This window comes from Entelurus aequoreus, linkage group LG19 (assembly GCF_033978785.1).
Source record: "Entelurus aequoreus isolate RoL-2023_Sb linkage group LG19, RoL_Eaeq_v1.1, whole genome shotgun sequence".
Lineage (NCBI taxonomy): Eukaryota > Metazoa > Chordata > Actinopteri > Syngnathiformes > Syngnathidae > Entelurus > Entelurus aequoreus.
The window spans coordinates 44,825,021-44,837,386 of NC_084749.1; the positions used below are offsets into that span (position 1 = coordinate 44,825,021).

The following is a 12,366-nucleotide window of genomic DNA, read 5'->3' on the forward strand; positions in this document are numbered from 1 at the left end:
AATGTCCATTTCGCGTTCTCGACTCTCATTTTCAAGAGGATATAGTATCCCAGGTGGTTTAAAATACAAATCTGTGATCTACAATATAAAAAGGAGAGTGTGGAATCCAATGAGCCAGCTTGTACCTAAGTTACGGTCAGAGCGAAAAAAGATACGTCCATCACTGTCTCTCAAGTCCTTCACTGTAACGTTCCTCATCAATGAATCTTTCATCCTCGCTCAAATTAATGGGGTAATCATCACTTTCTCGGTCCGAATCTCTCTCGCTCCATTGTAAACAACGGGGAATTGTGAGGAATACTAGCTCCTGTGACGTCACGCTACTTCCGCTACAGGCAAGGCTTTTTTTTATCAGCGAGCAAAAGTTGCGAACTTTATCGTCGATTTTCTCTCCTAAATCCTTTCAGCAAAAATATGGCAATATCGCGAAATGATCAAGTATGACACATAGAATGGATCTGCTATTCCCGTTTAAATAAAAAAAAATCATTTCAGTAGGCCTTTAAGTCCACTGCAGAAGGTGCGGAGAAGATCCTATCATACCAAAACAAAATAAATTAAGTCACAAATATGAACATAAACCCATTTTACAAGGAATAATTATAGTTTTACTTGCGGAAAACCCAGTAAAATACCTGTAAATGATTAATGAAATATATAAATGACATCACTTTTACCTTCATTGGACAATCTTGTTGGCTCCCAGTTCTTGCTTGAATTCCAAAGTGTTTGTCGCCTTCTTTATTCAAGGGCTGGCACTCACAACTTTCTTTGGTCCCACGATGTAATATTTGAAAATATTACATGGGCTGAATCACCAAAAATTTAGGCACATTGTTTGGTCATACAAACATGAAATATTTTGTTGAGAACTCAATTATATGGAATGATCCAGGTAGTACGTATTTATGAGTCCTAACTAGGATTTTACGGTTTACTAGTATAGTACCGCAATACTAATGAATCATATTTGGTACTATACCGCCTCTAAAGAGTACCGGTCATCTGTCCCCCCCGGGCATGATGGCGCGACGTTGTCACGTCATGACATTGCTGGTGTTACGAGCAGAGGAGCATGCTCGGCAGCGCGCACACACAGAGTACTTACGAGCAGACACAGTGTGTAGACAGAAAAGGGAGAATGGACGCATTTTGGTGTAAAAAGTATAGATAAAGGTGGAGTTATAACACTGAAACACCCTCAGGAAGAGCTGCTTTAAGACATGGCTAAAGTCCATCTGCATTGGGCAGTGTTTTAGCTACTTCTAAATCACTAATCCTCGCCTCCATGGCGACAAATAAAGTACGTTTCTTACATGTAACATTATCACTGGAGGACGAGGAATAGCTAAACATGCTTCACTACACACCGTAGCTCACCGGCGTCACAATGTAAATCTACACCTGACATCCACTGTAATTATATCAAGTACAGGAGCGAATCTAGTCGATACTACTATGATTACATCGATATTTTTTAGCATCACAAAATATTTTTTTCCTTTTTTTAAAAAAAAACTTATACTATGTTTATAAAGTCAGGAAATACGTCCCTGGACACATGAGGACTTTGAATATGACCAATGTATGATCCTGTAACTACTTGGTATCGGATCGACACCTAAATTTGTGGTATCATCCAAAACTAATGTGAAGTATCGAACAAGGGAAGAATAAGTGATTATTACATTTTAACAGAAGTGTAGATAGAACATGTTAAAACAGAAAGTAAGCAGATATTAACAGTAAATGAACAACTAGATTAATAATACATTTTTACAGTTTGTCCCTCATAATGTAGAAAAATAATAGGTGTATAAATGACACAATATGTTACTGCATACGTCAGCAGACTAATTAGGAGTCTTTGTTTGTTTACTTACTACTAAAAGACAAGTTGTCTAGTATGTTCACTATTTTATTTAAGGACTAAATTGCAATAATAAACATATATTTCATGTACCCTAAGATTTTTTGTTAAAATAAAGCAAATGCTGTCAATTTTTGTGGTCCCCTTTATTTAGAAAAGTACCAAAAAGTATCTAAATACATTTTGGCACCGGTACCGGTTCCAAAATATTGTTATGGGGACAACCCCTAGTCCTAACCTAACCCTGACACCGTGTACAAATGCGTGTGTGTTCCCAGACGGTGACTGCAGGCATGGCATTGGACACCAAGGAGACCATCTTCAGCATCAGCAAGGCCTACATGCAGAACCCCAATGCCATCATCCTGTGCATACAAGGTGAGCTGCGGTCACGCTTGGACACCTGCAGCCGGATGCTGACCTTTGTCCTTGCAGACGGCAGCGTGGATGCAGAGCGCAGCATTGTCACTGACTTGGTCAGTCAGATGGACCCCCACGGCAAGAGGACCATCTTTGTGTTGACCAAAGTGGACCTGGCTGAGAAGAACCTGGCCAGCCCGAGCAGAGTCAGTCTTTTTTTCCCCTTTCACCAAAAGCTAGTCTATACAGATATTTCTATAGATATGTGACATATTGTGCAGATGATACCTAACTTCCACACCAGTGTACATTTCCTCTCCGTTATCGTCAACAAACTATTCTCCTCTGACGGAAATAAGATAATGAATCAAAACAAAATGTACGTTGACAAAGACGGTAAAAAAACAACGTAATTGACATTTTACTCAACGAAGAAAAACAAGACAAACTATTTAATTTGTTCTTGTAAATGTTTTAAATTGAATTATATTTATATAGTGCTTTTCTCTAGTGACTCAAAGCACTTCTACATTGTGAAAGCCAATATCTAAGTTACATTTTTAAAGCAGTGTGGGTGGCACTGGGAGCAGGTGGGTAAAGTGTCTTGCCCAAGGACACAACGGCAGTGACTAGGATGGCAGAAGCAGGGATCGAACCTGGAACCCTCAAGTTGCTGGCACGGCCACTCTACTAACCGAGCTATACCACCCGTAAATGATATCCAATCCCAACTCTTTACCAGAGACTATGACTAAAACTAAATTAGATGTAGGCTGAAAAGACTATGACTAAAACTAAATTAGATGTAGGCTGAAAAGACTATGACTAAAACTAAAATACATGTAGGCTGAAAAGACTATGACTAAAACTAAAATACATGTAGGCTGAAAAGACTATGACTAAAACTAAAATACATGTAGGCTGAAAAGACTATGACTAAAACTAAAATACATGTAGGCTGAAAAGACTATGACTAAAACTAAATTACATGTAGGCTGAAAAGACTATGACTAAAACTAAAATACATGTAGGCTGAAAAGACTATGACTAAAACTAAAATACATGTAGGCTGAAAAGACCATGACTAAAACTAAAATACATGTAGGCTGAAAAGACTATGACTAAAACTAAAATACATGTAGGCTGAAAAGACTATGACTAAAACTAAAATACATGTAGGCTGAAAAGACTATGACTAAAACTAAAATACATGTAGGCTGAAAAGACTATGACTAAAACTAAAATACATGTAGGCTGAAAAGACTATGACTAAAACTAAAATACATGTAGGCTGAAAAGACCATGACTAAAACTAAAATACATGTAGGCTGAAAAGACTATGACTAAAACTAAAATAAATGTAGGCTGAAAAGACTGAGTGAAACTAAAATAAACGTAGGCTCAAAAGACTATGACTAAAACTAAAATACATGTAGGCTGAAAAGACTGACTAAAATTTAAATACATGTAGGCTGAAAAGACTATGACTAAAACTAAAATTCATGTACCGGTAGTCTGAAAAGACTATGACTAAAACTAAAATTCATGTAGGCTGAAAAGACTATGACTAAAATTAAAATACATGTAGTCTGAAAAGACTGAGTGAAACTAAAATAAATGTAGGCTCAAAAGACTATGACTAAAATTAAAATACATGTAGTTTGAAAAGACTGAGTGAAACTAAAATAAATGTAGGCTCAAAAGACTATGACTAAAACTAAAATACATGTAGTCTGAAAAGACTGAGTGAAACTAAAATAAATGTAGGCTCAAAAGACTATGACTAAAATTGAAATACATGTAGGCTGAAAAGACTGACTAAAACTAAAATACATGTAGGCTGAAAAGACTATGACTAAAACTAAAATACATGTAGGCTGAAAAGACTATGACTAAAACTAAAATACATGTAGGCTCAAAAGACTATGACTAAAACTAAAATACATGTAGGCTGAAAAGACTATGACTAAAACTAAAATACATGTAGGCTGAAAAGACTATGACTAAAACTAAAATACATGTAGGCTGAAAAGACTATGACTAAAACTAAAATACATGTAGGCTGAAAAGACTGACTAAAACTAAAATACATGTAGGCTGAAAAGACTATGACTAAAACTAAAATACATGTAGGCTGAAAAGACTATGACTAAAACTAAAATACATGTAGGCTGAAAAGACTATGACTAAAACTAAAATACATGTAGGCTGAAAAGACTATGACTAAAACTAAAATACATGTAGGCTGAGTGAGCTGTGAGTGAAAGTGCTCCAAGCAACACTTGGCTCCTCCACCAGAGGGCGCCCACATCTTGAGTAAAGGGATGAGTTGATGTTGCAGATGAAACAAAGTTGACTCTTGTGTTTCAGATTCAGCAGATCGTTGAGGGCAAGTTGTTTCCCATGAAGGCGCTGGGTTACTTTGCAGTAGTGACAGGAAAAGGTACTCTTTGAACCTGTTCTCCTCATGTATTCATCATCTGATCGTATTGATGACAATTGTATTGATGAGACGTCTGCGTGCTGCAGGGAGCCCCGGGGAGAGCATTGACTCCATTAAGGACTACGAGGAGGACTTCTTCCAGAACTCCAGATTGCTGCGGTAGCAAGTGGCAAGCATGCAAGAAGTGTGTGTGAGTGCGAAGCTGACACGATTGTGTCTCCTGCCACTCAGGGACGGAATGCTGAAGGCCCACCAGGTCACCACCAAGAACTTGAGTCTGGCCGTCTCAGACTGCTTCTGGAAGATGGTGCGGGAGTCTGTTGAGCAGCAGGCCGACGTCTTCAAAGGTACCATCTCAGTCTCCGGTTTGATATAAAGTGTGTGTGTGAGTATATAAAGTGTCTATTACACTTAGACTTCCTTTTATTGTCATTCAAATTTGAACTTCACAGTACAGATACGAACAACATTTTGTTGCATTAGTTTGTTGTAGTGCAGGATAAAAGAGCAATACGGTGCAGATATTAAATAAATAGATTAATGTACAGATAAATATATTGCACTTTTGCATATGCATCCACGATTATGGATGTATGTTATATTGTCTTTATATTCAAGCCAGTTAATCCGTTATATGTAGGTATGCATGTATATGTGTATAATAATGTGTACGCACACACATATATATGTATATACAAACCCTGTTTCCATATGAGTTGGGAAATGGTGTTAGATGTAAATATAAACAGAATACAATGATTTGCAAGTCATTTTCAACCCATATTCAGTTGAATATGCTACAAAGACAACATATTTGATGTTCAAAGTCATAAACTTTATTTTTTTTGTGCAAATAATCATTAACTTTAGAATTTGATGGCAGCAACACGTGCCAAAGAAGTTGGGAAAGGTGGCAATAAATACTGATAAAGTTGAGGAATGCTCATCAAAGACTTATTTGGAACATCCCACAGGTGAACAGGCTAATTGGGAACAGGTGGGTGCCATGATTGGGTATAAAAGTAGATTCCATGAAATGCTCAGTCATTCACAAACAAGGATGGGGCGAGGTTCACCACTTTGTCAACAAATGCCTGTGCAAATTGTTGAACAGTTTAAGAACAACCTTTCTCAAGCAGCTATTGCAAGGAATTTAGGGATTTCACCATCTACGCTCCGTAATATCATCAAAGGGTTCAGAGAATCTGGAGAAATCACTGCACGTAAGCAGCTAAGCCCGTGACCTTCCATCCCTCAGGCTGTACTGCATCAACAAGCGACATCAGTGTGTAAAGGATATCACCACATGGAACACTTCAGAAACCCACTGTCCGTAACTACAGTTGGTCGCTACATCTGTAAGTGCAAGTTAAAACTCTCCTATGCAAGGCGAAAACCGTTTATCAACAACACCCAGAAATGCCGTCGGCTTTGCTGGGCCTGAGCTCATCTAAGATGGACTGATACAAAGTGGAAAGGTGTTCTGTGGTCTGACGAGTCCACATTTCAAATTGTTTTTAGAAACTGTGGACGTCGTGTCCTCCGTACCAAAGAGGAAAAGAACCATCCGGATTGTTCTAGGCGCAAAGTGTAAAAGGCAGCATGTGTGATGGTATGTGGGTGTATTAGTGGCCAAGACATGGGTAACTTACACATCTGTGAAGGCGCCATTAATGCTGAAAGGTACATACAGCTTTTGGAGCAACATATGTTGCCATCCAAGCAACGTTACCATGGACGCCCCTGCTTATTTCAGCAAGACAATGCCAAGCCACGTGTTACATCAACGTGGCTTCATAGTAAAAGAGTGCGGGTACTAGACTGGCCTGCCTGTAGTCCAGACATTAAAAATGTGTGGCGCATTATGAAGCCTAAAATAGCAGAAGGGAGACCCCCGGACTGTTGAACAACTTAAGCTGTACATCAAGCAAGAATGGGAAAGAATTCCACTTCAAAAATGTGTCTCCTCAGTTCCCAAACCTTTACTGAGTGTTGTTAAAAGTAGGGATGTCCGATAATGGCTTTTTGCCGATATCCGATATGCCGATATTGTCCAACTCTTTAATTACCGATACCGATATCAACCGATACCGATACCAACCGATATATACAGTCGTGGAATTAACACATTATTATGCCTAATTTGGACAACCATGTATGGTGAAGATAAGGTACTTTTTTAAAAAAATGAATCAAATAAAATAAGATAAATAAATTAAAAACGTTTTCTTGAATAAAAAAGAAAGTAAAACAATATAAAAACAGTTACATAGAAACTAGTAATGAATGAAAATTTGTAAAATTAACTGTTAAATGTTAGTACTATTAGTGGAGCAGCAGCACGCACAATCATGTGTGCTTACGGACTGTATCCCTTGCAGACTGTATTGATATATATTGATATATAATGTAGGAACCAGAATATTAATAACAGAAAGAAACAACCCTTTTGTGTGAATGAGTGTGAATGGGGGAGGGAGGTTTTTTGGGTTGGTGCACTAATTGTAAGTGTATCTTGTGTTTTTTATGTGGATTTAATTTTAAAAAAAAAAAAATGATACTGATAATAAAAAAAACGATACCGATAATTTACGATATTACATTTTAACGCATATATCGGCCGATAATATCGGCAGACCGATATTATCGGACATCTCTAGTTAAAAGGAAAGGCCATGTAACACAGTGGTGAACATGCCCTTTCTCAACTACTTTGGCACGTGTTGCAGCCATGAAATTCTAAGTTAATTATTTGCCAAAAAAAAAAAAAAGTTTGAGTTTGAACATCAAATATGTTGTCTTTGTAGCATATTCAACTGAATATGGGTTGAAAAGGATTTGCAAATCATTGTATTCCGTTTATATTTACATTTAACACAATTTCCCAACTCATATGGAAACGGGGTTTGTATATATATATATATATATATATATATATATATATATATATATATATATATATATATATATATATATACACACAGTGGTGGTCAAAAGTGTACATACACTTGTAAAGAACATCATGTCATGGCTGTCTTGAGTTTCCAATCATTTCTACAACTCTTATTTTTTTGTGATGTAGTGATTGGAGCACATACTTGTTGCTCACAAAAAACATTCATGAAGTTTGCTTCTTTTATGAATTTATTATGGGTCTACTGAAAATGTGAGCAAATGTGCTGGGTCAAAAGTATACATACAGCAACATTTTGGTGATGTACAAAACTTACAATCCAATCAAATGAGCTTCATGGCCTCTTAACTTCATGTGAGTGATTATGATTGACGACACCTGTTGACTTCTCAGAGTCCATTTAAATAGGGCTCATGTGATGCAGTCATTAGACTCGCTTACAAACACGACAATGGGAAAGTCAAAGGAACTCAGCACAGATCTGAAAGAAACGAATCATTGACTTGAACAAGTCAGGAGAGTCACTTGGAGCCATTTCAAAGGAGCTTAAGGTCCCAAGAACAACTGTGCAGATAATTGTTCATAAGTATAAAGTGCATGGCACAGTTTTGTCACTGCCATGATCAGGAAGAAAACGCCATGGACAGAGAGACTACCATGCAAGAAGGAAGCCCTTGCTCCAGAAGTCACACCTTAAGTCTCGTCTAAAGTTTGCTGCTGATCACATGGACAAAGGATCACATGGAGGGAAGTTCTGTGGTCAGATGAAACAAAAATGGAGCTGTTTGGCCACAATACCCAGCAATATGTTTGGAGGAGAAAATGTGAGGCCTTTAATCCCAGGAACACCATGCCTACTGTCAAGCATGGTGGTGGTAGTATTATGCTCTGGGCCTGTTTTGCTGCCAATGGAACTGCTGCTTTACAGAGAGTAAATGGGACAATGAAAAAGGAGGATTAGCTCCAAATTCTTCAGGACAAGCTAAAATCATCAGCCCGGAGGTTGGGACTTGGGCACAGTTGGGTGTTCCAACAGGACAATGACCCCAAACGCACGTCAAAAGTGGTAAAGGAATGGCTAAATCAGGCTAGAATGAAGGTTTTAGAATGGCCTTCCCAAAGTCCTGACTTAAACGTGTGGACAATGCTGAAGAAACAAGTCCATGTCAGAAAAGCAACACATTTAGCTGAACTGCACTAATTTAGTGGTCAACAATTCCAGCAGAAGCTTGTGGATGGCTACCAAAAGTGCCTTATTGCAGGTAAACTTGCCAAGGGACATGTAAGCAAATATTAACATTGCTGTATGTATACTTTTGACCCTGCACATTTGCTCACATTTTCAGTAGACCCATAATAAATTCATAAAAGAACCAAACTTCATGAATATTGTTTGTGAGCAACAAGTATGTGCTCCAATCACAACGAAATAAGAGTTGTAGAAATGATTGGAAACTCAAGACAGCCATGACATGATGTTCTTTACACGTGTATGTACACTTTTGACCACCACTGTATATATATACATACATACACTATATTGCCAAAAGTATTTGGCCACCCATCCAAATGATGAGAATCAGGTGTCCTAATCACCCGGTGTATCAAATCAAGCACTTAGTCATGGAGACTGTTTCTACAAACATTTGTGAAAGAATGGGCCACTCTCAGTGATTTCCAGCGTGGAACTGTCACAGGATGCCACCTGTGCAACAAATCCAGTCGTGAAATTTATTTGCTCCTAAATATTCCAAAGTCAACTTTATTATAAGAACAGTGAAGAGTTTGGGAACAACAGCAAGTCAGCCGCCAAGTGGTAGGCCACGTAAACTGACAGAGAGGTCAGCATAGTGCAGAGACTTTCCGCACAGTCAGTTGCTACAGAGCTCCAAACTTCATGTGACCTTCCAATTAGCCCATGTGCAGTACGCAGAGAGCTTCATGGAATGGGTTTCCATGGCCGAGCAGCTGCATCTAAGCCATACATCAGCAAGTCCAATGCAAAGCGTGGGATGCAGTGGTGTAAAGGACATCACCACTGGACTCTAGAGCAGTGGAGACGCCTTCTCTGGACTGATGAATCACACTTTTCCATCTGGCAATCTGAAGGACCAGTCTGGGTTTGGAGGTTGCCAGGAGAACGCTACATTTCAGACTGCATTGTGCCGAGTGTGGATTTTGGTGGAGGAGGAATTATGGTGTGGGGTTGGTTTTCAGGAGTTGGGCTTGGTCCCTTAGTTCCAGTGAAAGGAACTTTGAATGCTCCAGGATACCAAAACATTTTGGACAATTCCACGCTCCCAACCTTGTGGGAACAGTTTGGAGCGGGCCCCTTCCTCTTCCAACATGACTGTGCACCAGTGCACAACGCAAGGTCCATAAAGACATGGATGACAGAGTCTGGTGTGGATGAACTTGACTGGCCTGCACAGAGTCCTGACCTGAACCCGATAGAACACCTTTGGGATGAATCGGAACGGAGACTGAGAGCCAGGCCTTCTGTGTGACCTCACCAATGCGCTTTTGGAAGAATGGTGGAAAATTCCTATAAAGACACTCGGCAACCTTGTGGACAGCCTTCCCAGAAGAGTTGAAGCTGTAATAGCTGCAACATCATATTGAACCCTATGGGTTAGGAATGGGATGGCACTTCAAGTTCATACTGTATGTGAGTCAAGGCAGGTGGCCAAATACTTTTGCCAATATAGTGTATGAATGTATGTATATATGTAAATGTGTTATTGTGTGTTTCTTTACATCAGGGGTCACCAACCTTTTTGAACCAAGAGCTACTTCTTGGGTAGTGATTAATGCGAAGGGCTACCAGTTTGATACACACTTAAATAAATTGCCAGAAATAGCCAATTTGCTGAATTTACCTTTAACTCTATGTTATTATTAATAATTAATGATATTTACACTTAATTGAACGGTTTAAAAGAGGAGAAAACACGAAAAAAATGACAATTAAATTTTGAAACATAGTTTATCTTCAATTTCGACTCTTTAAAATTCAAAATTCAACCGAAAAAAAGAAGAGAAAAACTAGCTAATTTGAATGTTTTTGAAAAAATTAAAAAAAGAATTAATGGAACATCATTAGTAATTTTTCCTGATTAAGATTAATTTGAGAATTTTGATGACATGTTTTAAATAGGTTAAAATCCAATCTGCACTTTGTTAGAATATATAACAAATTGGACCAAGCTATATTTCTAACAAAGACAAAGATTTTCCAGAAAAAATGTTTTAAAAGAAATTCAAAAGACTTAGAAATAAGATTTAAATTTGATTCTACAGATTTTCTAGATTTGCCAGAATTTTTTTTTTGAATTTTAATCATAATAAGTTTGAAGAAATATTTCACAAATATTCTTTGTCGAAAGAACAGAAGCTAAAATGAAGAATTAAATTAAAATGTATTTATTATTCTTTACAATAAAAAAAATTAGTTCACTTGAACATTGATTTAAATTGTCAGGAAAGAAGAGGAAGGAATTTAAAAGGAAAAAAAGGTATATGTGTTTAAAAATCCTAAAATCATTTTTAATGTATTTTTTTCTCTAAAATTGTCTTTCTGAAAGTTATAAGAAGCAAAGTAAAAAAATGTATGAAATTATTTAAACAAGTGAAGACCGAGACTTTAAAATATTTTCTTGGATTTTCAAATTCTATTTGAGTTTTGTCTCTCTTAGAATTAAAAATGTCAGGCAAAGCGAGACCAGCTTGCTAGTAAATAAAAAAAATAAAAAAAATAGAGGCAGCTCACTGGTAAGTGCTGCTATTTGAGCTATTTTTAGAACAGGCCAGCAGGCGACTCATCTGGTCCTTACGGGCTACCTGGTGCCCGCGGGCACCGCGTTGGTGACCCCTGCTTTACATGCAGTGGGCTTTTGGCCCCCGCTCACATTTTGTGAGCCGTGTGAGAAAGTTTGTCCAGCCTGGTTTGAGGGCGAGATGAAAGAAGACTTTCTTTGTATTTTCTCCCCACTTGATTGGTCCCAGCCTGACACGTCTCCCAGTTTAGTTAAGTGCTGCGGCAGCAATTAGTTGGACAGTCCCAGGCTGATTTATGGCCGTGACACTGCAGCTCCCTCAGGTCCATTCATTGTGTGGCCGCCATTGATCCAACACACCTCACATTGTGTGGCCGCCATCGATCCAACACACTCCTGCTATGGTGTCACTGCTCTGACACTCATCTACTGTGTGTGTGTGTGTGTGTGTGTGTGTGTGTGTGTGTGTGTGTGTGTGTGTGTGTGTGTGCGTGTGTGTGTGTGTGTGTGTGTGTGTGTGTGTGTGTGTGTTCACAAAATAAGAGCAAAACCACTGACTTTTAACAAGTGTGTGTTTCCTTCGCGACATCGCTTCTTGTCTTTAGAGGTTTGTTAAGTGTTACTTAAGTGTAACAATAAGTGTAAGTTTAGTGTTAGTTTAGTGTTACATAAGTATAACACTTAAGTGTTAGTTTAGTGTTACTTAAGTGTGACACTTAAGTGTTGGTTTAGTGTTACTTTAAGTATGACACTTAAGTGTTAGTTTAGTGTTACTTAAGTATGACACTTAAGTGTTAGTTTAGTGTTACTTAAGTGTGACACTTAAGTGTTAGTTTATTGTTACTTAAGTGTGACACTTAAGTGTTAGTTTATTGTTACTTAAGTGTGACACTTAAGTGTTAGTTTATTGTTAAGTTTAACACTTAAGTGTTAGTTTAGTGTTACTTAAGTGTGACACTTAAGTGTTAGTTTATTGTTACTTAAGTGTGACACTTAAGTGTTA

The 12,366-nt window shown here is 38.0% G+C and overlaps 1 protein-coding gene across 4 annotated transcripts in view; it reads left to right on the forward strand.

Moving 5' to 3' along the window:
• opa1 (OPA1 mitochondrial dynamin like GTPase) overlaps nt 1-12,366 on the forward strand; it is a 79,104-nt gene that overhangs the window by 33,431 nt on the left and 33,307 nt on the right. For all 4 annotated transcript variants that reach the window (XM_062028547.1, XM_062028546.1, XM_062028548.1 and 1 more), the window contains 5 exons: nt 2,149-2,248; nt 2,306-2,436; nt 4,601-4,673; nt 4,760-4,832; nt 4,905-5,020. In XM_062028547.1, the coding sequence (XP_061884531.1) occupies nt 2,149-2,248; nt 2,306-2,436; nt 4,601-4,673; nt 4,760-4,832; nt 4,905-5,020 (493 nt within the window). The remainder of the gene's footprint in view (nt 1-2,148; nt 2,249-2,305; nt 2,437-4,600; nt 4,674-4,759; nt 4,833-4,904; nt 5,021-12,366) is intronic.